Raw genomic sequence first — 26359 nt, 5'->3', positions numbered from 1 at the left:
GGCGCTGGCTAGACCAGCGTATCTTGCTCATCCTGAGTTGCACCATCAGGCTGCCACTGAATTCTTTCAGCTCTGGGGGAAAGAAGCCCAGGCTGTACACTCTGTTCTGTTTGGTATGAACCTCGCTGTCCTGGTATCATTCCAGGAAGAAGGAAAACATCTGTCAGGCTTCCAGCTGTTCATCACGATCCAGCCACTGTGGACTGGAAGGTGCGTGTGGGTAGCCAGGTGGGTGGGAGTAAAATCTGACTGGCATGTGATACTCTGCCAATGTTCCACATACCCATCAACACCCACCGGCCTAAGACGTGAATGCCCCAGTGAGCTGGGGAACTGACTAGGCCTTGAGCCTCCTGCTTCAGGCAAGAAACAGGCGAGAAGTCCAAAGGTGTGCAGGTTAGGTGGATTGGCCGTGCTAAATTGCTCTTTAGTTTTTTTATTCATTCATGAGACATGGGCGTCGCTGGCTGGCCAGCATTTATTGCCCATCCCTAGTTGCCCTAGGGCAGCTGCAAGTCAACCACATTGCTGTGGGTCTGGAGTCACATGTAGGCCAGACCGAGTAAGGATGGCAGATTTCCTTCCCTAAAGGACATTAGTGAACCAGATGGGTTTTTCCGACAATCGGCAATGGTTTCATGGTCATCAGTAAATTCTTAATTCCGGACTTTTTTTATTGAATTCAAATTTCACCATCTGCCGTGGCGGGATTCGAACCTTGGTCCACAGAAGCTGAGTTTCCAGATTAATATTCTAGCGGTGATACCAGTAGGCCATCCATCGCCTCCCCTTAGTGTCCCGGGATGTGCAGGTTAAGGGATTAGTGGGGTAAATATGTGGGATTACTGGGATAGCGTCTGGGTGGGATGCTCTGTCGTAGAGTCAGTGCAAACCTGATGGACCGAATGGCCTCCTTCTGCACTGTCGGGATTCTAAGATTGAGGGGGGGGTAACAGGGGAGGAGTGGGGGAGGAAAGAGTAGAATCTCCAAGTGACTTCTGTACCCCAGCGCACTCGCAAATATTTATCTTCTGGCTTTCAAGCTGTAAAGTGGGACTGGGATTTGTTTTGTACACAGGCCAGTTCGTTTTTAAATTCGTTCACTGAATGTGGGTGTCTTTACTGATGGGAAGAGCAGTGTGTCATTGCTGGAAACTCATTGCCCTATAGAGGGTGGTGGTGAGCTGCCTTCTTGAGTACGGCTACGGTACATGCTCAGCTATCTCAGAGAGAAGGTTAAGAGTGAGTCACATTGCTGGAAGCCTGGAATAACGTAGAGGCCGGAGTGTGTGAGGAGAGTAGGTCTCCTTCCCTGAATAACATGAACGATCTAATTGTTTTTCTTTAAAGGGCAATGGTGTAGCTTCATAATCCACCATCACAGAACCTAGCTTTTTAATTCCAGGGGTTATTTATTTAATTGAATTTAAATTCCCCCCCACTGCTACAGTGGGATTTGAACTCTCGTCATTATTAGTCCAGGCCTTGTGGATTACTAATTGAGCAACATGATCATTCCTCTCACATGGGCTGGATCCACCAATCAGTCTTTTTCCCAGCCACAGGATTTTGCCCAAGTTGATGCATTCTGCAGCGCCATTGCTATTAGCAGCGCTGGGATCCAGCACTGAGGTATCTAAATAGCACCGTTCCCTGCCGACACCAGCCCAGAATCTGACTGGCAGCGCAATAGCTGTGGGAGGTGGGAGTTCAGTGGTGTGAGGTACAGTGGTTAGCATTGCTGCCTCACAATGCCGGGGACCCGGGTCCAATTCCGGCCTTGGCTGACTGTGTGGAGTTTGCACGTTCTCCCCGTGTCTGCGTGGGTTTCCTCCGGGTGCTCCGGTTTCCTCCCACACTCTAAAGATGTGCAGGTTCGGTGGATTGGCCGTGCTAAATTGCCTCTTAGAGCGGAATTTTGCCGGTACGTCTGCCCGAGGTTCGCACGATCCCGCCCGAGGCCAGCTGGGAATGCCGTTCTCCGAGCCTCGCCCGCCCCCGGAATCGGGAGGGGCGTGCCGGTAAAATTCCGGCCTTAGTGCTCACAGGTTTGGGTTCGGGGGATTAGTGGGGTAAATACGTGGAGTTACAGGGATAGGACAGAGGAAAGTTTATGTGACTAGCTAGCTCAATCGGTAGAGCGTGAGACTCTTAGGGTGAAACTTTACCGTTCTGCCTGCCATGGGAATTGTAGCCGGGCGGGACACGGATAATGCAAAGGTCCGTTGACCTCGGGCAGGATTTTCCAGCCTTGCTGGAAAATCCCGCCCTTAATCTCAGGGTGTGGGGTTCGAGGCCCAAGTTGGGCATCATTGTTTCCTATTGCAACAGTTATAAAGCATTTGGATACGTACATGGAAGGGAAAGGATTAGACGCGGGCAATTGGGACTCGCTGGGAGGGTACCATGGTCGGCATGGACTGGTTGGGCCGAAGGGCCTGTTTCAGTGCTGTACTGCTCTATGACTCAATCCTAAGAACAAAACAGGGATGTTCTCTGGCTGAGAACACTCAGTAAAGCCTCAGTAATTGCCAGCTGCTTCCGTGCTCTGAGAAAGCTCTAACTCTTTACAGCCACGGGGCTGAGGCGGTTAACTCCTCCCAGTTTTTATAAAAACTTCTGCCACATCAGAGATGAATAGAAAATGATGCATTGAGTCCAACAATTTATGACTTATGAGTGTTAGCAGCACCTTCAGATTTAAACAAGAAGTGCATCAATCTTTCCTGGAAAACAAAAGCAGTTCCTTTTTTAGGGCAAGCAGAAAATGCTGGAAAGCCGAGAGTGTGTAGCCCTTCCTCCCTGGAACAGCATCCAAAGCATTAACCCACCTCTTACTGGGGCCGATACACCCACAGAATATTCCCAGGATTTTCTATTTTAATGTCCAGATTCCCAATTTATCCGGGAACTATTGTTTAAACCTTTTACGTTTATTTATTCGTGTCACATTAGTGTAGGCTTGCGTTAACACTGCAATGAAATTACTGTGAAAATCCCCTAGTCGCCACACTCCGGCACCTGTTCGGGTACACTGAGGGAGAATTTAGCACCTAACCAGCACGCCTTTCGGACTGTGGGGAGGAAACCGGAGCACCCGGAGGAAACCCACGCAGACACGGGGAGAATGCGCAAACTCCTCACAAACAGTGACCCGATGCCGGAATCGATCCCGGGCCCCTAGCGCTGTGAGGCAGCAGCGCCAACCACTGATTTTAAAACAAAATCAAGTATTAGCCTCCTCATTAGGGGCGGCACTAATGAGGAGGCTAATACTTGATTTTGTTTTAAAATCCTGTCATGGGTTGTTGGCGTTGCTGGTAAGGCCAGTATTTGGTGCTTGTCCCTAGTGAGTCCTTGAGAAGGAACCGGCGACATTCTCTGCATTGCGTGGGCATGTCATGTGTGGCACGGTGGCACAATGGTTAGCAACACTGCATCTCAGCGCCAGAGACCCGGGTTCAGTTCCACTGTGTGGAGTTTGCACGTTCTCCCCGTGTCTGCGTGGGTTTCCTCCGGGTGCTCCGTTTCCTCCCACAGTCCAAAGATGTGCTGGTTAGGTGGACTGGCCATGCTAAATTGCCCCTAAGTGTCAGGGGGACTAGCTAGGGTAAATATGTGGGGTTATGGGAATAGGACTTGAGTGGGATTGAGTGCAGACTCGATGGGCTGAATGGCCTCCTTCTGCACTGTTGGAATTCTGTGGATTCTATAAAAGTAGATCTTTTAATTTAAAAGTGAAAATTTGTCCAATCCGCTGCTTTCTATGAGAACAAACTGTCTTTCCCTTTTTTTAAGTCGCAGTTTCGATCAGTATTCCCTTGAGTTTATGTTCCGTGATGTGGAGTTGCCAGCGTTGGACTGGGGTAAACACAGTAAGAGTTTTAACAACACCAGGTTTCCACTCCATCTGACGAAGGAGCAGCACTCCGAAAGCTAATGGCATTTGCTACCAAATAAACCTGTTGGACTTTAACCTGGTGTTGTTAAAACTCTTACTATGTTCCGAGGACAGGGATAGTGTAAGATTTGCCGCATTCACATTTAAACTCGCTGCATTGTTTCAAAGGCTGCAGAGACATGACTCGATATGCAGATGTCTGGGTCCAGAGCCACATGGGGCCAAGAACTGGGGTTAGAAGATAGGAGCAAACCTTTGCTTGCATACTTCAGCAGTAACTAACAGGGAGGGGGACAGTGCTGCCAAACTGGTGATAAAGGGAATGAAGGCTAACAGCACCGAGTGAGTCCATTACTTTCCACACTGGATGCCATTTGGCAAAAAATGTTTGCAGGAAGTACATTATTGTCCAGTCCATTTCAAGCAGGGCTACGCTTCACTGTTTGCTCTTTTGTGTCTTTTTGATTTCACCTCAGAAAGGGCTATCGCTGAACCCAGTAATCATATCTGGCGGCCATTTGATCCGACTGTATAGAATCCCTCCAGTGCTGAGGGAGACCATTCGGCCCATCGAGACTGCACCCATTCTCTGACAGAGCATCTTATCAGGCCCTACATATTTACCCCACTAATCCCCCGAACACACACATCTTTGGACACTAAGGGGCAATTTAGCATGGACAATCCACCTAACCTGCACATCTTTCGGACTGTGGGAGGAAACCGGAGCACCCGGAGGAAACCCACGTAGACATGGGGAGAACGTGCAGACTCCACACAGACAGTGACCCAAGCCGGGAATCGAACCCGGGCAGCAGTGAGGCAGCAGCGCTGACCACTGTGCCACCTGTAAGACCCTGACTATGGCTTTATCTGGTGAGAGGTGGTCACATTGGAACACACAAGATTCTGGAGGGTCTTGGCAGGGTAGACCCTGATGGGTTGGCCTCCCTGATTGGGGAATCTAGAACTCTGTGGGGATGGCGGGGGATGGGGTGGGGGGGTGGGGGGGGGGAGGTGCAGCTTCAGGTCGGTCATTTATACTGAGATGAGGAGACGTCTGTTGAGAATCAAATGTCTTCGTTTTGAGCAGCTGATGGTGGAGTTGGGCCAGTTTGCTTTCATTATTCAGATCAAAGCATCACTGAATAAGGCGGCTAATCTTGAAACCTCCCCCCCACTCTCCCCCATGCAAATATTTAGTGTTCAAAGACATGAATGTTTTAAGTTTATTTATTCATGTCACAAGTAAGGCTTACATTAACACTGCAATGAAGTTACTGTGAAAATCCCCTAGCTGCCATACTCCGACACCTGTTCGGGTACACTGAGGGAGAATTTAGCTTGGCCCAATGTACCTAACCAGCTCGTCATTCGGACTGTGGGAGGAAACCGGAGCGCCCGGAGGAAACCCACGCAGACACGGGGAGAACGTGCAGACTCCGCACAGACAGTGACCCCAAGCCGGGAACCGAACCCGGGTCCCTGGCGCTGTGAGGCCGCGGCGCTAACCACTGTGCCACCGTGCCGCCCACAAGTGTAAATAATGAACTCCTGTGTTTTAAAACGGATGGCGGACTTGGGCGTGAATGCTTCGAGCAGAGGCTGAAATTCAGGAATGTGAGACCCCAGTGGATTCGGGTTGGAGGCGTTGAAGTAACTTTAGATCCTCTAACCGACTGTACAGGGGGAAAAATATTCCAACAATGTGTACGTAGCGAGGAATGATGCCGTGGCTGAGTTCCTACCCGCTCTCTCTATATTTCAGCGTTCTCTCACTGTCCGAGAATAACCAGACGGGCGAGGGAGGGGGCTGCGGGGGTGGGGTGGGGTGGGGGGGGGAGGGAATGAACCTTTCCAAATATTGCGGCAGCCTTGGCTCAGCTTTCTTGCTTTGGCAGCATCCTCTCAGACACTTGTCTGCTCCTCCGTAGATGGCGCGTTTGTTTCAGACTTCTCGAAGATTTTGTCACTCTGTGATATAATGAATGTGGCGCCTGGAGTGGCAGACCGGGATTGACCCAGAGCTGGCCCTCCGCTGCTAAAAGATTCCTCTCTCAAATTGCTTCATGATGTTTCTGCGGGAAACTTAGGCAAACAGAACTTCACGCTGGCAGCGAGAACGATTAATGGAGATGCCCGAGAGAGAGTGAGTGAAACACCTGAATTGGACACATCGCTTCAAGTATTGGGTTGCACGTTCTAGATCGGCCCCTTGTACGTTACAACAGTCCCGCCGTGGTCAGGCTGGGGTTTTTAACGCACTTCCCGTGTATTTACAGCCTCCTTTTCTCCGGCACGCTGACAGCTATGAGCACCACAAGAATGGCAGTGTTTAAATTATTTCCATACTCTTGGTGTGTTTGGCCATGGGTTTTGTTTTAATCCGAGCTTTGTAATTATAACCTCCTGTTCCAACACTTCTCTTTTCATTTCATTTCTCAGTTTAGTCTCTGCTGCTGCAACCCCCCCCCCCAACTCAGCCCCCCCCCCCTCAACTCAGCCCCCCCCCCAACTCAGCCCCCCCCTCAACTCAGCCCCCTCCCCAGACCCCCCACCCCAAACTCAGCCCGTCAGCTGCCAGGGAGAGATGCTGAGGGAGGGGCTTCAAGGGCTGATTGAGGGGAATTTGGAGGGTGATTGAGGGGAATTTGGAGGGTGATTGAGGGGAGTTTGGAGGGTGATTGAGGGGAGTTTGGAGGCGGATTGAGGGGAGTTTGGAGGGGGATTGAGGGGAGCTTGGAGGGTGATTGTGCGGAGTTTGGAGGCGGATTGAGGGGAGTTTGGAGGCGGATTGAGGGGAGCTTGGAGGGGGATTGAGTGAAGTTTGGAGGGGGATTGAGGGGAGTTTGGACGGGGATTGAGGGGTGTTTGGACGGGGATTGAGGGGTGTTTGGACGGGGATTGAGGGGTGTTTGGACTGGGATTGAGGGGTGTTTGGACGGGGATTGAGGGGTGTTTGGACGGGGATTGAGGGGTGTTTGGACGGGGATTGAGGGGTGTTTGGACGGGGATTGAGGGGTGTTTGGACGGGGATTGAGGGGTGTTTGGACGGAGATTGAGGGGTGTTTGGGGGGGGATTGAGGGGTGTTTGGACGGGGATTGAGGGGTGTTTGGACGGAGATTGAGGGGTGTTTGGGGGGGGATTGAGGGGTGTTTGGACGGGGATTGAGGGGTGTTTGGACGGGGATTGAGGGGTGTTTGGACGGGGATTGAGGGGTGTTTGGAGGGTTGCCTCCAGCAACCTCAATGAAGCAAAGTGGGAGCAATGACATTGCTCTGCAAAGCATTCAGTTGTCTTGGGAAGAGTTACAATAGAAAGCCGCAGTGCGCTGCCCAGTACAACCCTGGACACCAGTAACATTGCTGGCAACGTGCATTATTGAGGTGTGAGTTCCAGATGTAGCTGTTTAACCACACGTTTTGTTTTAGTTGTGTCTCAGCCACTCCTGCCAGTTACATAGCGCCTTTAGCATAGAAAAATATTCTGAGGTGATTCACAGGCGCATGGAAAAAAAGTATACTCATGAAGCCAAAGGGGAGGTAATGAGGCCGGAGGTGATAACGCAGGGAGCAAGAGTTCAAATCCCACCACGGTCAGTTCGAGAATTTAATTCAAGTTTTATTTAAAAATGTGTCTGGGAATAAAATATAAACTGATATCAGTAAACTGGTGACGCCAATCGATCGTCGTACAGTACGGACACAGGTATGGTTGACTTTTCATTGTCCTCTGAAGTGTTGCCTGGGAAAGCAGATCACGCAGCATCTATGGGCAGCGGAAGAAGTTGAACCCTCAGGTCGACAGCCCTTCCCTGGCCCCCCTCTCCTTTCCCCCCTCTCCTTTCCCCCCTCTCCTTTCCCCCCCCACCCCTGATGGCACTTTGCCCTGCTGCCTGCTTCCAGAATTTTCTTCAAGGAGGAAGAATTTTGTAATGAAAAGCAGGGGTGAGAGAACGCAATTGGAATTGGTGAGATTCAATCATTGAGATTTAATACCTTCAAGGTGGGAGGGTGTGGGGGGGGGGGGGGGGGGGTGCGTGGAGAACACTTGTGGAGAAAGCAAGTGGGAGGGTCAGTGATATGGAACTCGTAATAAAATATAATCACAAGAGACTAACTTGTGATTGGGGATTAGCACAGAAACTGCATCCCGCAGTGCCAGTCAGTACCTCGTGGTTTCTATAATCTATTGGTGTTATTAGCTCTGTGAATGAGTAAGTCCGAGCTGAGTTAAACCTTCACTCACTTCACACCTATTGTCGATGTTTGGCAGGCAGTTGGAGAAAGTGCGTGGCGGCGGGGGCGGGGGAGATCTGTTTATTTATTCGATACATAAGAGACCTTTCAACACAATGGTGCGTCTATGGAATGAGCTGCCAGAGGAAGTGGTTGAAGCAGCTACTATTGTAACAATCCATCACGCAAACCAGCCTTCCATCCATTGACTCTGTCTACACTTCCCGCTGCCTCGGAAAAGCAGCCAGCACAATCAAGGACCCCACGCACCCCGGACATTCTCTCTTCCACCTTCTTCTGTCTGGAAAAAGAGAGGTCACGTACCAACCGAGTCGAGAACAGCTTCTTCCCTGCTGCTGTCAGACTTTTGAATGGACCTACTTCGCACTAAGTTGATCTTTCTCTGCACCCTAGCTATGACTGTAACACTACATTCTGCACTCTCTCCTTTCCTTCTCTATGAACGGTATGCTCTGTCTGTATAGCGTGCAAGAAACAACACTTTTCACTGTATGCTAATACATGTGACAATAATAAATCAAATCAAAACATTTAAACAGCATTAAGTACATGAATGGGAAAGGATTAGAGGGATATGGGCCAAACACGGGCCATTGGGACTTGCTGGGAGGGCACCATGGTCAGCATGGTCCGGATGGGCCGAGTGTTCCCCTTTTCAATCAATTCCTTTGTTCTGTTCCTGTCTTTTCTCATTCAAAACACCTCCTTTATTTGACTTGCAGCTGGGGTTTGAGAATTACTGGCCACTGCATTCTGAAAGTGATACCGAGCCGATTCATAGAACATAGAAAGAAAATACAGCACAAACAGGCCCTTCGGCCCGCAAGTTGCGCCGGTCGTGTCCCTACCTACCTGGGCTTATATATAGGCTTACCTATAACCCTCAATCCTATTAAGTCCCATGTACTCATCCAGAAGTTTCTTAAAAGACCCTATCGAGTTTGCCTCCACCACCACTGAGGGCAGCCGATTCCACTCGCCCACCACCCTCTGAGTGAAAAACTTACCCCTGACATTCAGAACGTTTATTGAGTCAAGGACGCAAGTCACTCGAAAAAGCGTGTTCTCCGTCTTAAAAACTAAATCGGACTGAGGTTGCAAAAACCAGAGACAGATTTCTCAGGAGTGAAATTAAGAAACGCTCTCAGGCACAGAGGGTGCCTTACCTCTTATCCCTGGAACCTGTCCCAGAACAGAGCTGCTCTTCCCCATCCTAATCTGCACACTCCGGATTCCGCACTCCTGAATTTCCCAAACTCCCGCTGCCGTGGACGCAGCCGGTGATCGAAATAGTCAGCAGTCTCTGTGAATCGCGCGTGTGTGGCCCCCAACCCTCCCCCACACCCCCGTGACAATGGAAAATGCTGGGCTTTGGGCCGGGACTTCAAATTTTCCACCCTTTCCGGAGCTTTTTGCCGTGACAGCGAGCTCCCCCCCACGCTGGGACAAATCCGTCTCTTTAAGAGATATGGATCGGGATTTTACGGCCTTGCTCGAGCAAGAATGGAAATTCCCATCTGAGGTCAACGCACATCTCCGTTGTCCGCCCCTCGTCCGCTCCGACTCCGTGGCGGGCGGGGCGGTAAAATTCCGGTGATGGAGGCAAAGGCAGGTACATGGAGTTAGACCTCGGATCAGCCACCACCTCTCCAAACCGGCCCAAGGGGCTAAGTGACTGCCTTCCCTTCCTGTCAGGCCACAGGTGGGTCTCTGCGACTTGATGGACCATAGTAGATGGATCTCACTGATCCCTCCTGACTGGTGCACCATGAACATCCTGTGTTGTCAGCGAAACGGGTGCGCATTAAAGCGAGAGAAACAGAATTAACTTCACTCCCAAACAACAGTCAGAACTAGTGAATGGTCATCCACCTGAAACATCTTTCCCCTCCACAGACGCTGCCCGAACCACTGCGTATCTCCAGCCTTTTTACCGCAGATTTCCAGAGTTTGCAGAGTATTTTGTTTTGACATAGAAACAAAGAAGATAGGAGCAGGAGGAGGCCATTCGGCCCTTGGAGCCTGCTCCGCCATTCATCACCATCACGGCTGATCATCCAACTCAATAGCCTAATCCTGCTTTCTCCCCATAACCTTTGACCCCATTCACCCCGAGTGCTATATCCAGCATAGTTTTTGTATTGGTTGATGAAAACCTGCCACTCTGGGCTCTTTTGGTTTTGACTACACAATCCTGTCGATGCGACGTGTCAGAATGCTGTCCTCTCCGAATGGGATAAACTCCGTAACATTGCAGTGCTGGCAGGACGTGCGGATCTGGAGATGGGACTATAAAGTCCGTTCCCTGGGCCAATCTTCCCTTCACCACAAAGATAAGCAGCAAGACTTGCCTGTTGTCCAGCGCACAGATGAATCTTGGCAACTCAGCGCTGTGCCACTTGAGTGAATATTTGTAGGTGAAGCTCACACAAGATAGTTCAATAATTATTTGATCTGTGGGATTTGTTTCCTTTGCACTGTTGTGTTTTTTTTTAAATACATAGAAATTAAACAAACCTCTTCTAATTTTGATTCTGTTTTATTTTAATGTACTGCTGCCATTAAGGCTCTGTTGGATTGTATCTTGACTGAAAACCCAACGCATTCTTGTCTGTACACAGCAGCCAATTTCCAAATGGTTCCAGCTGTGAATGCTTAACTTTTTCTTTTAAATTCAGCAGCTCTGCTTTTGGGGAAATGATTATTGAGCTTTGCAGCTACCCCAGTGCTCGCCTTCTGTCACCGCAACCCTCCCCCCTGCTCCCCCCCCCTCCCCCCAGTGTCTGCAGTGGCTCAGGGCTAGCCCAGATCCAGGCCTAACCACCTCCACCTAGGCCCAACCTGCAGTGCTGCACTGAGGCCTAGCTTCATTGTTGGATGTAGGCCTTTCGGTTGGGACTTTAATCCAATGCCTCAACCTCTCTCTCAAGTGGATGTCACGGCATTTATTAACAGTCCCTCGAAGGGAGAAGGACAGTACAGAGCACTGGTTAGGCCACGGCTGGAGTACTCGCTATAGGAAGGATGTGATTGCACTAGAGGGCGTACAGAGGAGGTTCACCAGGATGTTGCCTGGGATTTGGCATTTGAGCTATAAGGAGAGACTGGATAGGCTTGGATTGTTTTCTTTATAGAATCCATGGCATCCCTACAGTACAGAAGGAGGCCATTCGGCCCATTGAGTCTGCACCGACAACAATCCCAACCAGGCCTTATCCCCGTAACGCCACATATTTGCTCTGCTAATCCCCTGACACGAGGGTCAATTTACCAATCAACCTAACCTGCACATCTTTGGACTGTGGGAGGAAACCGGAGCACCCGGAGGAAACCCACGCAGACACGGGGTGAATGTGCAAACTCCACACAGACAGTGACCCAAGGCCGGAATTGAATCTGTGTCCCTGGCGCTGTGAGGCAGCAGTGCTAACCACTGTGTCACCATGCCGCCCCTTTAGAGCAAAGAAGGCTGAGGGGGGGGCATGATTAAGATGTATTAGATTACGAGGGGTATGGACAGGGTGAGTAGGGATCAGCTGTTCCCCTTGGTTGAGGGGTCAATGATGAGGGGTGTAGTTTTAGGGTGAGGGGCAGAAGATTCAGAGGGGATTTGAGAAAAAACATTTTTCACTCAGAGGGTGGTGGGAATGCAGTGCCTGGGAAGGTAGTGGAGGCCGGAAACCTTACACCTTTAAAAGGTGTTTGGATGAGCACTTGAAATATCATAACATTCAAGGATATGGGACAAGAGCAGGAAAATGGGATTAGTGCCTTTAGTGGTAGTTATTGTCGGTGCAGATTCGATGGGCCGAAGGGCCTTTTCTACTCTGTGTGACTCTATGGGCAGGAGTTTTCAGCCATGCTCACCCCAAAACCGTAAAATCCCGCCCAAGGTCAACGGATCTTTTCATGGTCCATGCCCCTTGCCCGCTACGATTCCTGTGGCAGGCGTGACGGGAAAATTCCGTCCTATGACTCTATTCGCCACAGAGCCTGTGGCAAGAGCTTGCGTGTGGAATCTTTGAGCGTGGGGAGGCTGTTTGTGTTGCCGCTTCCCCACAGTCCCGGATGACCAGGCGATCTCCCGCTCTTACCACCTGGAGGGAGTTGCACGTTGAGTTTGGCCGCATTATAAACGCACCTTCCATGGCCATCAGATCCTGGACCTCCTGTTTGGGCGCCCTATGCTCAGCGCCCCTTCCATCCCTCACTCCTTCCCCTACTGGATCTCACTATCGTATCCCCCAGCCTCCTTGCTGAGGCCTGCCTAATTGGCCCGACTGATCTCTGAATCCGGTCTCCCCTCCTCTCCTTTTGGGGGTGGTCTGGTTGCAATTCCTGCTGCGGCCACCACTGCTGGTGGTGCTGCAGGGAACTGGAGAGCTGCCGGACTGCTGATTGGTTCTTGAAGGCGGGACATCCTTCCAGTCAAGTTAAACTCGGGAGTGAGAAAGTCAGAACTAAACATCCGACATGGTGGCAGTGCCAACTCTACCCGTGCAGTAATTTCCCTGATTCCCACATCTTTGTCTCGATTTGTGTGGGTGTCCTCAGGGGGGAGCAGCATTTATTGCCCATCCCTAAGTGCCCTTGAGAGGGTGGTGGTGAGCCGCCATCTTGAATCGCTGCAGTCCCTGTGATGTAGGTACACCCACTGTGCTGTTAGGGAGTGAAGTCCGGGATTTTGACCGAGTGATAGTGATCGTCTGTCGACAGATGAACAAATAATTTGACATCAACACCATTTATGTTTTGATTTTTGTTTTTAACTGCAGATGACTACGCTCGTCTATGTAATCTTCCTGTTACTGGGAGACGGCACGAATATGGACAGGATGCTTTGCTGCCCCCCTACGAGCCTGATTACGCAGTCCCAGCACCCGAATATGAATCACGGCAATCACTTCGGGGGAACCTGCCCTTCTTTGTAGATGGACGCTGTAAGTTCAAACCGTATTGCAGTGAAATATTCATATTTCTTTTTCTTCGTTTAAAAAAAACAGGCAGGACAGCGGATGCCTAGATTCAGAAAAAGTCCTGGGTTGGAAAGGAAGGGCTGGAGAAGGGGATTGAGTGGACAACTCTGTCAGAACCCGGGGCAGGAACAAATGCATTGTACTGGGACAGTGGGTGGGAGTCTACGGCCTCGCTTGTCCCGAAACCGGAAAAAACCCACTCTAGGTCAATGGACCTTTCCATGGTCCACCCCTCGCCCGCTCCGATTCCCATGGCGGGTGAGACGGAAAAATTCCAGCCACGTCTCATAAGACCATAAGATATAGGAGCAGAATTAGGCCACTCGGCCCATCGAGTCTGCTCCGCCATTCAATCATGGCTGATATTTTTCTCATCCCCATTCTCCTGCATTTTCCCCATAACCCCCGATCCCCTTATTAATCAAGAACCTATCTATCTCTGTCTTAAACACACTCAATGACCTGGCCTCCACACCTTCTGCGGCAAAGAGTTCCACAGATTCACCACTCTCTGGCTGAAGAAATTCCTCCTCATCTCTGTTTTAAATGATCGTCCCTTTAGTCTGAGGTTGTAGCCTCAAACATCCTCTCCACGTCCACTCAGTTTCAATAAGATTTCAGTAAGTGTCAATAAGATGCCCCCTCATCCTTCTAAACTCCAACGAGTACAGATCCAGAGTCCTCAACCGTTCCTCATACGACAAGCTCTTCATTCCAGAGATCATTCTTGTGAACCTCCTCTGGACCCTTTCCAAGGGCAGCACATCCTTCCTTAGATATGGGGCCCAAAACTGCTCACAACACTCCAAATGGGGTCTGACCAGAGCCTTATACAGCCTCAGAAATACATCCCTGTTCTTGTATTCTAGCCCTCTCGACATGAATGCTAACATTGTATTTGCCTTCCTAACTGCCGACTGAACCTGCATGTTAACCTTAAGAGAATCTTGAACAAGGTCTGGAAACCAGCCACTTCGGGACTCAGTCCGTGCTGGAATTTGGACCTTGCCGGATTTTGGGGGATGGGGGTGGAATCAGAACCTCAATTCAATAAGAGGCAATGTCCTAATGGCATTATCGCTAGATTATTAATCCAGAACCTCAGCTAATGTTCTGGGTACCTGGGTTTCAATCCCGCCACGGCAGATGGTGGAATTTGGATTCAGTAAAAAAAAATTGGAATTAAGAATCTGCTGATGACCATGAAACCTTTGTTGATTGTCGGAAAAACCCATCTGGTTCACTAATGTCCTTTAGGGAAGGAAATCTGCCGTCCTTACCTGGTCTGGCCTACATGTGACTCCAGAGCCACAGCAATGTGGTTGACTCTCAACTGCCCTCGGGTCAATAGGGATGGGCAATAAATGCTGTAAGAAGTTTAACAACACCAGGTTAAAGTCCAACAGGTTTATTTGGTAGCAAAAGCCACACAAGCTTTCGGAGCTGCAAGCCCCTTCTTCAGGTGAGTGGGAATTCCCACTCACCTGAAGAAGGGGCTTGCAGCTCCGAAAGCTTGTGTGGCTTTTGCTACCAAATAAACCTGTTGGACTTTAACCTGGTGTTGTTAAACTTCTTACTGTGTTTACCCCAGTCCAACGCCGGCATCTCCACATCAATAAATGCTGGCCAGCCAGCGACGCCCATGTCATTGAATTTTTAAAAATCAGACCAAGTCAAGGTCAAGGTTCACCCAGAGTGCGGGAAAACACCTTTGCGCCAAATGAGTGCACCGTGCCAATGTAGCGCCGAGCCACATTGGCCCGGTAAATTATTCAACTCATTTAGCAACAGGTTAAAGTGACGTATGGACCCTTATAAAAACACCCCGGGTGTGAACTTACCGGCCGCTAACACCACGCTCCCACTGCAGCAAAGTCGGAGAATTTGGCAATCAGCCAAATCTCTGTTCACTGTGGCAGGATGGGAAAATCTGCCGGCGTGAACAGTGGTAAGACTCCTGGTTTTCAGATCGTTGGATTTGAGGAGCTGTACCTGCACTAATCTACGATTGAGAATTGTCCTGATATAAATGTGTCCTCGTGTGGCAGGGTGTACAGGACATGCTATTAAATGTAGAACTGACCAGCTTCACTGGTTAAAGTTTATTTATTAGTGTCACAAGTAGGTTTACATCAACGCTGCAATGAAGTTACTATGAAAATCCCCTAGTTGCCACACTCTGGCGCCTGTTCGGGTTACACTGAGGGAGAATTTAGCACGGCCAATGCACCCTAACCAGCACGTCTTTCAGACTGTGGGAGGAAACCGGAGCACCCGGATGAAACCCACGCAGACATGGGGAGAACGTGCAGAATCGGCACAGACAGTGACCCAAGCCAGGAATCGAACCCGGGTCCCTGCCGTTGTGAGGCAGTAGTGCCAACCACTGTGCCACCGTGCCGCCCTTTGTCTGTGAGGGAATTAAATCTGCCGTCTTTACCTGGTCTGGTAACTCCAGAGCCGCAGCAATGGGGTTGACCTTTAACTGCCCTCTGGAATGGCCGAGCAAACCGCTGAGTATCAAACCAGCGGCAGGAAGTCAAAGCAGAATAAAATCGCTCCGGATCGCCCAGCCTCAGATACACGGAGAGCACCCTCTTCCCAATCCATCCCGCGTGTCCTCCTTACTAGCGCTCCGGGACTTTGGCAAGGTGCTGCTGGGGTGGTAGGTGAAGGTCAGTGTAGTTTACCGTACAACGTGGCTTCAGTTCAACACTGACCATCCAGTCCGGCCAGCTGCCCCTCGGCTGTTAACCCCAACCTTACTCCTCTTCCAGATAATACTGACAGGGGCGGCACAGTGGTTAGCACTGCTGCCTCACAGTGCGAGGGACCTGGGTTTGATTCTCGGCTTGGGTCACTGTCTGTGCGGAGTCTGCACGTTCTCCCCGTGTCTGTGTGGGTTTCCTCTGGGAGCTCCGGTTTACTCCCGCCGTCAGAAAGACGTGCTGGTTAGGTGCATTGGCCGTGCTAAATTCTCCCTCAGTGTAACCCGAACAGGCGCCGGAGTGTGGCGACTAGGGGATTTTCACAGTAACTTCATTGCAGTGTTAATGTAAGCGTAATTTTGACAAACTTTAAATAACTTAAGTTACAATAACCCATGGTTCATTATAACTCATGTAGCAACATATAAACCTATTCTACAGAATGCGGGGCTGCTTATTGATACTGGACTTGATGTATGACCAGATGAGATATTGAATATACGATTACTATTCCCTTTATGATAAAAATATTAACCAGCGGTGAATGAGGTGGAAACATCCCTCGAGTCCATAGACATCTGTCGCCACCTGGTGGCCATGCCAACCAGCTCCTTGATTTCCTCAGCACACAATGCTCTGAGGCACAAAGCAGTTTGTTTTATGGGTGAACACAGATCCTCGATGGAGCTGGGCTTGACAAAAACAAGCACAGTCATTGACTTGGTGCTTAACTGGTGACAAGGTGCACAGACTGCACAGTCAAATCAAATGTTAATGGTTAATTGCAGCGGCAAGGAACATCCATCATCACCTCTTCCGCCCTCCCTGGGTGAGGGAAGAAATATGGGTTTCCCCATCGCCAGAATGATCCCTCTGCCTCTCTTTCCCTCACACACCTTCACACCCAACTGTTTCTCATCCATTCTACCCCTCAAAAACAGATTTCCAATCTCGCCCTGAGAGTGCTGTTATATTTATTAGCGTGGGTTTCCTCCGGGTGCTCCGGTTTCCTCCCACAGTCCAAAGATGTGCAGGTTAGATGGATTGGGCATGCTAAATTGCCCCTTAGTGCTCAAAGATGTGCAGGTTAGGCAGATTGGCCATGCTAAATTGCTCCTTATTGTCCAAAGATGTGCAGGTTAGATGGATTGGCCACGCTGAATTGCCCCTTAGTGCTCAAAGATGTGCGGGTTAGGTCGATTAGCCATGCTAAATTACTCCTTATTGTCCAAAGAAGTGTAGGTTAGATGGAGTAGCCATGGGGTTACGGGGATAGGCTGGGGGAGAGGGTCTGGGTAAGATGCACTGTTAGAGAGTCGGTGCAGACACAATGGGCCAACTCTGCACTGTAGGGATTCTATGATTCTAAGTTCCCCTCCAAGTCACTCACTATTCTAACTTGGAAATATATCGCTGTTCCTTCACTGTCGCTGGGCCAAAATCCTGGAACTCCCTCCCTAACAGCACTGTGGGTGTACCTACATGACATGAACTGCAGCGATTCAAGAAGGCAGCTCACCACCACCTTCTCAAGGGCAATTAGGGATGGGCAATAAATGCTGGCCAGCCAGCGACGCCCACATAAATCAACACAGTGGCAGCATGTCCACAACCCATAAATAAACAGAAATATGTTAATTATAAGACCATATTATTTCTGATATTCATCCTTTATTTCGCTCTCTACTGATTTCCCTCTCCGCTGATTTTGTTGCTGAGAATGGTTCCATCCTTGACATTTACTCTCCACTGCCTCCTGGTGGGGGAGAGCTGACAATGAGTGTTGTTCTTTGACCTTCACGAGTTTCCTCCCTGCTGAGGCATTGGTCTAGTTGGGGGCTGGCAGGGTATGTGAGCAGGGAGAGCTTTGCCTGATAACCAGCCACCAACAGGGCAGCTGCCCAGGGATTTGATTTGATTTATTATTGCCACATGTATTGGGATACAGTGAAAAGTATTGTTTCTTGCGTGTTATACAGACAAAGCATACCGTTCATAGAGTACATAGGGAGAAGAGAAGGAGAGGGTGCAGAATGTAGTGTTGCAGTCATAGCTAGGGTGGAGAGAAAGATCAACTTAATATATGGTCGGTCCATTCAACAGAGCATTATTAAGTTCAGAAGAGTTTACTTTTACAAGCATAGAACAGGAATAGAAGATGAAATAAGAAGGTTTGCTGGGGGCATCTCGCAAGAAGTCACCTCGCTGCGGCGCCAGCTCCAACAATGGAGAGAGGAGTGGCCATTGCCAATTCTCCCCTCCCTGGTGATAACCTCTAACCCCGTCCTCAAGCACCATTCTCTGGGGTTCTCGCCCCCGTCCCCCTCCCCCTCCCCAACCTCAGAGAAATCTCTGCAAAACCCTCGTCTCTATCCGGGGCCTGATCGTTCCTTTCGCGATCAGCCTCCACCTTCCCTCACATTGAGACATTGACACATAGAAGATAGGAGCAGGAGGAGGCCATTCGGCCCTTCGAGCCTGCTCCGCCATTCATTATGATCATGGCTGATTGTCCAACTCAATAACCTAATCCTGCTTTCTCCCCATAACCTTTGATCCCATTCGCCCCAAGTGCTATATCCAGCCGCCTCTTGAATACATTCAATGTTTTGGCATCAACTACTTCCTGTGGTAATGAATTCCACAGACTCATCACCCTTTGGCTGAAGAAATGTCTCCTCATCTCCATTCTAAATGGTCTATCCCAAATCCTCAGACTGTGACCCCTGGTTCTGGACTCCCCCACCATTGGGAACATCCTCCCTGCATCTACCCTGTCTAGCCCTGTTAGAATTTTATAAGTCTCTATGAGATCCCCCCTCATTCGCCTGAACTCCAGTGAAAACAATCCTAACCTAGTCAATCTCTCCTCATACATCAGTCCCACCATCCCCGGAATCAGCCTGGTAAACCTTTGCTGCACTCCCTCGAGAGCAAGAACATCCTTCCTCAGAAAAGGAGACCAAAACTGCACACAATATTCCAGGTTTGGCCTCACCAAGGCCCTGTATAATTGCAACAACACATCCCTGCTCCTGTACGCGAAACCTCTCGCAATGAAGGCCAACATATCATTTGCCTTCTTTACCGCCTGCTGCACCTGCATGCTTACCTTCAGCGACTGGTGCACAAGGACATCCAGGTCCCGTTGCACACTCCCCTCTCCCAATTTACAGCCAGTCAGGTAGTAATCTGCCTTCTTGCTTTTGCTTCCAAAGTGAATAACCTCACATTTATCCAAATTATACTGTATCTGCCATTGATTTGCCCACTCATCCAACCTGTCCAGATCATTCTGAAGGATCTCTGCACCCTCGTCACAGTTCACCCTCCCACCCAACTTGGTATCATCTGCAAACTTTGAGATGTTACATTTTGTTCCCTCATCCAAATCATTAATATATATTGTGAATAGCTGGGGTCCCAGCACCGATCCCTGTGGCACCCCACTAGTTACTGCCTGCCAATTTGAAAAGCACCCATTAATTCCTACTCTTTGTTTCCTCTTTGCCAACCAGTTTTCTATCCATCTCAATACACTTCCCCCAATCCCATGCGCTTTAATCTTGCACGATAATCCCTTGTGGGGGACTTTGTCAAATGTTTTCTGGAAAGTCCAAATATACCACATTGACTGGTTCCCCCTTGTCAACTCCATGAGTTACATCTTCAAAGAATTCCAACAGATTTGTCAAGCATGATTTCCCCTTCATAAATCCGCGCTGACACTGATCCAGCCACTGCTTTCTAAATGCTCCGCGATAAAGTCCTTGACAATGGATTTGAGAATTTTCCCCACTACCGATGTTAGGCTCAGTGGTCTATAATTCCCTGTTCTCTCTCACACTGCGCTGAAGTACCTTGTTTTGTGTGAACATTTTAAAGGGCGGTTTTAAATGCAAGTTGTTGTTATAAATGCAAAATCACACAAGTCCCGCCCCTCCCTCCCCCTCCCCCTCCCTCCCCCTCCCCCTCCCCCTCCAGCCTTCAGGAGCTCATTGACAACAGAACACATGCTCTGCCAATGGTTAGACCAAGTAGCCAATGACGGCGCAGCCTGTTGGAGCTGCCTGTGCCGACCATGCTGTAACTAAATCAGACAGCAGGGGGCAGCTTTGTGCTGAGTAAGTGCCCCACATTGCTGCTGCGGGCCCTGGACAACGAGCCAAGGGATCTTGCTTCTCAATGCATTGTCAACTAGGTAAGAGTTGTAGTTTAAGGCGATTGAACTGTAGCTCCACAAGTGATAATTCAATGGAGACAAATTTGCTGCTTTACAGCAGCTTGTGTTCACATAGCCCTTTAACATGATAAGATAGCCCAAGGGTTCTTAACAAGCGCGTTGTAAAACAACATATAACATGAGGACATACGACCAAAAGCTTGGTTAAAGAGGTAGGTAATAAGGAGTGTCTTAAAGAAGAAAAGCAAGATAGCGAGGTGGAGATGTGTAGGGTGGGAGTTCCAGAGCTCAGGGCCCAGATAACTGAAGGCATGGCCACCAATGATGGAGCAATTAGAATCGCCTCCCCTTAAGTGTAGCATCAAGGAGCCCCACCAAAACTGGAGTCAATGGGAATCAGGGGAAAACTCTCCAGTGCTTGGAGTTATACCTGGCACTGAGCAAGATGGCTGTGGTGGTTGGAGACCAATCATCTCAGCTCCAGAGCATCACAATAGAACATGGACAATATCCAGGCTTGGGTCGATAAATAGTGAGTAACGTTCATGCCACACAAGTGCCAGGCAATGACCATTCCCAACAAGAGACAATCTAACCATCTCCCCTTGACATTCAGTCGTTTTACCATCGCTGAGTTCCCCACTATCAACATCCTGGAGGTTACCACTGACCAGAAACTGAACTGGACTAGCCATATAAAAACTGTGGCTACCAGAGCAGGTCAAAGGCTAGGAATCCTGTGGCCAGTAACTCACATCCTGACTCCCCAAAGCCTGTCCACCATCTACAAGGTACAAGTCAGGAATGTAGTGGAATACTCTCCACTTGCCTGGATGAGTGCAGCTCCAACAACACTCAAGAAACTCAACACCATCCAGGATAAAGCAGCCCGCTTGATTGGTACGCCTTCCACAAATATCCGCTCCCTCCATCACCGATACTCAGTAGCAGCAGTGTGTACTATCTATCAGATGTACTGCAGGAACTCACTAAGGCTCCTTCAACAGCAAACCCATGACCTCTAGAAGGACAAGGGCAGCAGACACATGAGAACTTCTCACCTGGACACACCCTCCAAGCCAAACATCATCCGATTGCCAAAGGCAGAGAGCAGTCATGACTGGATTTGCTATTGCTTTGCAGAATGGAGCAACTGGAGATCAGGAGACCAAGTCGCCTCAGAGTCCACACCATTGTTCAAACGTTCACCCATCACTTCATCCACCCCTTCTGCCCTTACTCGGTCCATATCTCTCTATTACCTCCCTATTCTTGTACCCATCCAGATGCCTCTTAAAAGTTGCTAATGTGCCTGCTTCCACCATCTACTCTGGCAGCGCATTCCAGGCACCAAACACTCTCTGCATGAAAAACCTCCCCTGCACATCTCCCTTAAACTTTCCCCCTCTCACCTTGAACCTGTGCCCCCTTGTAATTGATATTTCCACCCTGGGAAAAAGCCTCTGACTATCCACCCTGTCTCTGCCTCTCATAATTTTGAAGACCTCTATCAGGTCTTCCCTCGGCCTCCGTCTTTCCAGTGAAAACAATCCTAGTTTATTCAACCTCTCCTCATAGCCAACACTCTCAAGGTCAGGCAACATCCTGGTGAACCTTCTTCGCACTCTCTCCAAAGCTTCCACGTCCTTTAACAGCGAGGAGCACACATGTGTCGCAAAACCGTCAATCTCGGTACTGAGGCAGTGCCGGATTTGGATTGGGTGCTTTGGGCCATGGGCAGTTCAGGTCAAGCCGTGGGGAGTCAAGGCTTGCTCGGAGCATGGGAATAGATTGGCGTGCGTGTAATGAAGGGCATCACATTGCTCCAATGTAGCACCTGGCTGAATTCCCCAGGCAAGATTTTTATTTTCATTTTATTCCATTAAAACTGATGCATGGCACACCTTCAAAATGGCTGCTTTTTTTTGGACGGCCAGATTTGATTCAGTGCTGTATTGGTGACGATATTCATTCTGTATTTGTTGTTTAACTGGTCAGACCCAGACGCCAGGTAACGGAAGTTGAGAAAGACGAAATGGCTTTTCATTGTAGAAGCAACTGGGTTTGTTAAATAGGATTTCAAAGGTAGCTAATCTCACCTTATCTCAGCACTAATGAATCATTCACCAGTGGTTGCTATGGCTCTGATATTTGAGATGTTAATTTACTTCACTTAGCCCATTATCCATTAACCCTTATCCATTGGTTAGTCTGCCAACCTAGCTTTTCTGGGTCACGAAGGTATGGGAGGCAGTGTTGGATAACAACCTCTTGGAGTTGTCAGCCACGTAGAAGCTGTTGTCTTTCCTCAGTCCCCGAGAGCAGTGGTTCCCAAACGGTATGCCATGACACACTGGTGTGCCGTGAAGACAGCCCCCTAAGTATCGCGAAGAAAGACTCAAAATCCATGTAATTAAACTAAAACTAACCTTCATCTTCAGCTCTGCGGTCTGGCATCTCCAGGACCCGATGAATCTTGGGTCTCCCCCACATTCACCAGCGGGGAAAGAGCTGCACACGCGTGGTTTAGACTTTTTCTGTCGACAAGGCCCATGCGCCTGACCAATGGGACTTGGAGCTGCAGACAAAGGCCCCGTGCACTGGAACAGGAAGTGAAAACTCAAAAAGGGTGCAAGTACGGTGGCACAGTGGTTAGCACTGCTGCCTCACAGCGCCAGGGACCCGGGTTCGATTCCCGGCTTGGGTCACTGTCTGTGCGGAGTCTGCACGTTCTCCCCGTGTCTGCGTGGGTTTCCTCTGGGTGCTCCGGTTTCCTCCCACAGTCCGAAAGATGTGCTGGTTAGATACATTGGCCGTGCTAAATTCTCCCTCGGTGTACCCGAACAGGAGCCGGACTGTGGCGACTAGGGGATTTTCACAGTAACTTCATTGCAGTGTTCATAGAATCCCTACAGTGCAGAAAGAGGCCATTTGGCCCATCAAGTCTGCACCAACCACAATCCCACCCAGGCCCTATCCCCTTATCCCTACATATTTACCTGCTAATCCCTCTAACCTACACATCTCAGGACACTAAGGGGCAATTTTAGCATGACCAATCAACCGAACCCGCACATCTTTGGACTGTGGGAGGAAACCGGAGCACCCGGAGGAAACTCACGCAGACACAGGGAGAATGTGCAAACTCCACACAGACAGTGACCCGAGCCGGGAATCGAACCCAGGTCCCTGGAGCTGTGAAGCAGCAGTGCTAATCACTGTGCTACCGTGCCACCATGGTACCGTGTTAATGTAAACCTACTTGTGACACTAATAGATAAACTTTAAATCCTGGGAGAAGCGAGAGAGACAGAGAGTGGTTCAAAAAAAGAACCAGTGAGAGGACAGGGAGAAGCTAAAATAGGAAGTTCCCAGTAAGGGAAGAAGAAGGAGGTTTGCCTCAAACATTTTTAATAGAATTAAGGTGTGCCGTGACCTATGGAACGGTTGGAAACCACTGATATAGAGTCACTGTGCCACTGCATGTTGTTTCCATGGCAGCGTTACCAGCCGTGGATTGCCAGATGGTATACGTGACGTGGCGTCACCCGGGTTTCGTCTGCAGCCGGTTCCTGCACTGCCCCCCGCCTGCCGAGTACGGTGGAGCCCGCGCCAGAGCTGCTGCTAATGACTGTGCTCACTTTGCCTGACAGATCCGTTTGATAGTTTCGAGGGGCTACAAGCAGAAGAATGCGGTATCCTGAACGGCTGTGAGAACGGACGCTGCGTCAGAGTCCAGGAAGGCTACACGTGCGACTGCTACGATGGTTACCAGCTGGACATAGCCAAGCTGGAGTGTGTTGGTAAGGTCACCCTGTTCGAGATGCAATTGTTTCACACACAATCGAGGCCATTGTCAGGTATCGGGGGAGGGTCTTTGGACCTGGCTAGCCCAATTGCTTTTTAATCAGAAAATGCTGGAAAATCCCAGCGGGTCTGACAGCGCCTGGATGTCCAGACTCGAAACATTGGCTCTATTCTCTAATACAAATTTAAAAAAACTACAGTGCTTGCTGGGTAGCTACAGGTGAATGTCTACAAGCACCTAAGACAAAGCTGTTGCAGTTTGATTAGAATCATAGAATCCTGACAGTGCTGAAGAAGACCATTCGGCCCATCGAGTCTGCACTGACTCTCTGAAAGAGTACCCAACCCAGACCCTCTCTCCAGTCCTATCCCCATAACGCTATGCATTTACCCCACTGATCCCCCTAACTTACACATCCTGGAACACTAAGGGGCAATTTAGCAAGGCCAGTTCACCTAACCAGCACGCCTTCCGGACTGTGGAAGGAAACCGGAGCACCTGGGGGAAACTCACGCAGACACGGGGAGAAGGTGCACAGACAGTGACCCAAGGCCGGAATCGAACCTGGGTCCCTGGCGCTGTGAGGCAGCAATGTTAACCACTGTGCCACCGCGCCGGTGATCTCCTCACTGGGGTTGTGTCTAAATTGCAGTCTCTAACAATGACAGCAATGTCGTAACGCTTATCATGAGGCCACTCTAATTCACCCTCGAATAGATTCAAACAGAGATTGAAGAAGAGGTCATTTGCTCTCAGTGTAAGTAGAGCTTCTTGGTCCGAATGTGTTGGTGAAGGATGATATGATACTCTGATTGGCATCTCGCTGTAAATTGAGGCTTGATTGTAAGCTACTCAATTCCCTGTGCCTTATTCTGTCTTTTGCCTCCTGTACCACAGACGTTAATGAATGTATCGAGCTCAACGACAAGATGTCCCTGTGCCGAAACGCCAAGTGCATCAACACCGACGGATCGTACAAGTGCGTGTGTCTGCCAGGCTATGCCCCCTCGGAGAAGGCCAACTACTGCGTAACTACAGAGACAGAGACAGAGACAAAGCTGGAGTGATTTGCAAAGAGCTTCACCCTCACTGTACAAATCCCAAACTTGCTCTGTGCACCCACCCCACCGCAACCTCCCCCCCCCACCCTGCCCCAAACCCACCCCACCCCTCCCCGCCAAAGTACAAACTTTACACTCCACCAACTCCCCTCCTCATCCAACCAACCCCCCTGCCACTTCTCCACCTGCCGCGACGTGTTGGCCGTCGGTAAGCGACGGCGTCAAGAAAGGGGACGGACGTCAGAAGGAGATGCCATTTTCTCAAGATGTGGGGTGGGGGGGGGGGGGGGGGGAGAAATCCAATCCTACCAATGAATAGAAAGACCAAATGGAATCCTAGTGAGCTTTTCCCTTTTCAAATCAAAAGGATTGGCCTCTCGATAACGGACACATGCAACGTGAGAAAGCATGCGGCTAGTCATTCACACAAAATACCATTTGTTATTAGCACAAGGTTTACACTAAGTATAAGAACGGTGAAAATATTTTGTATTACTGTTATAAGGCGTATTTGATAAAAATGCAGTATCTGTTTATACTGCTTTTGACGTTAGAGTTTTATGGCAAATGTAAATTCTTTGATAGCAACTTATAGTCTTTTTTTTTGTATGTTTTTTTTTAAAAGGGTCATGCTATTCTGTGTCAGGAGCATTGGTCAGTGACAGATTTTTACCTTGTGTCTGCCCTGTGGAGCAGACAAGTCATTACGATAAGGTTTTTTTTTTAAAAAAAAAAGTTTTATACAAGCATGAAGGTGTGAAGTTCCTGGCTATGTTCTCCACATTTATACTGCACTACAACTGCACAGCTGAAACTCGCCAGGTCTCAAAGCTGCTACAGGACAGCCAGAGGGTTCATAATGTGTACAGTTACACTGAAGAAACATTAAAAAAAAGAACCGGTCTATTGTATTGTAAGTTGTAAATTGAAACAAAGGAAAAAAAAACACAAACAGATAGCTCTTGTATGATCATCTTAAAGCATATTAAGCTGTATTCTAAACCTCTGTAAAACTTATAAATAAATCACTTGTGGAAGTGTACTGTTTTGCCTGTCCTGGGGGGTATATAAAGTCAAGTTAAAAGTTTGTTTTATTAGTGTCACAAGTCGGCTTACTTTAACACCTCGATGAAGTTACGGTAAAAATCTCCCAGTCCCCATGCTCTGGCGCCTGTTCGGGTTACACCGAGGGAGAATTTAGCATGGCCCAATGCACTTAACCAGTACGTCTTTCAGACTGAGAGAGGAAACCCGGAGCACCCGGAGTAAACCCCGCGTGGACATGGGGAGAACATACACACTCCGCATGGACAGTGACCCCAAAGCCGGGAATCGAACCCAGGTCCCTGGCACTGTGAGACAGCAGTGCCAACCACTGTGCCACCCTCGAATATGGACGCATTTGCAACCTGCACGGATTAAGTAAGGCACGAAGATAGTTTTTCATTAAATATTTCGGATG

General features: G+C 49.3%; 1 protein-coding gene across 4 annotated transcripts in view; it reads left to right on the top strand.

Moving 5' to 3' along the window:
• ltbp1 (latent transforming growth factor beta binding protein 1) overlaps positions 1-25984 on the top strand; it is a 356653-nt gene extending 330669 nt beyond the window's left edge. For all 4 annotated transcript variants that reach the window (XM_078229547.1, XM_078229548.1, XM_078229550.1 and 1 more), the window contains 3 exons: positions 12937-13101; positions 23682-23831; positions 24734-25984. In XM_078229547.1, coding sequence (XP_078085673.1) covers positions 12937-13101; positions 23682-23831; positions 24734-24903 — 485 coding nt within the window. In that variant the 3' untranslated portion in view covers positions 24904-25984. The remainder of the gene's footprint in view (positions 1-12936; positions 13102-23681; positions 23832-24733) is intronic.
• Positions 25985-26359: the final 375 nt, after the last annotated feature.

Source organism: Mustelus asterias, chromosome 15 (assembly GCF_964213995.1).
Source record: "Mustelus asterias chromosome 15, sMusAst1.hap1.1, whole genome shotgun sequence".
Classification (NCBI taxonomy): Eukaryota; Metazoa; Chordata; class Chondrichthyes; order Carcharhiniformes; family Triakidae; genus Mustelus; species Mustelus asterias.
The sequence above is the reverse complement of the archived record's forward strand: the minus strand, read 5'-3'. Positions and strand labels throughout refer to the sequence as shown.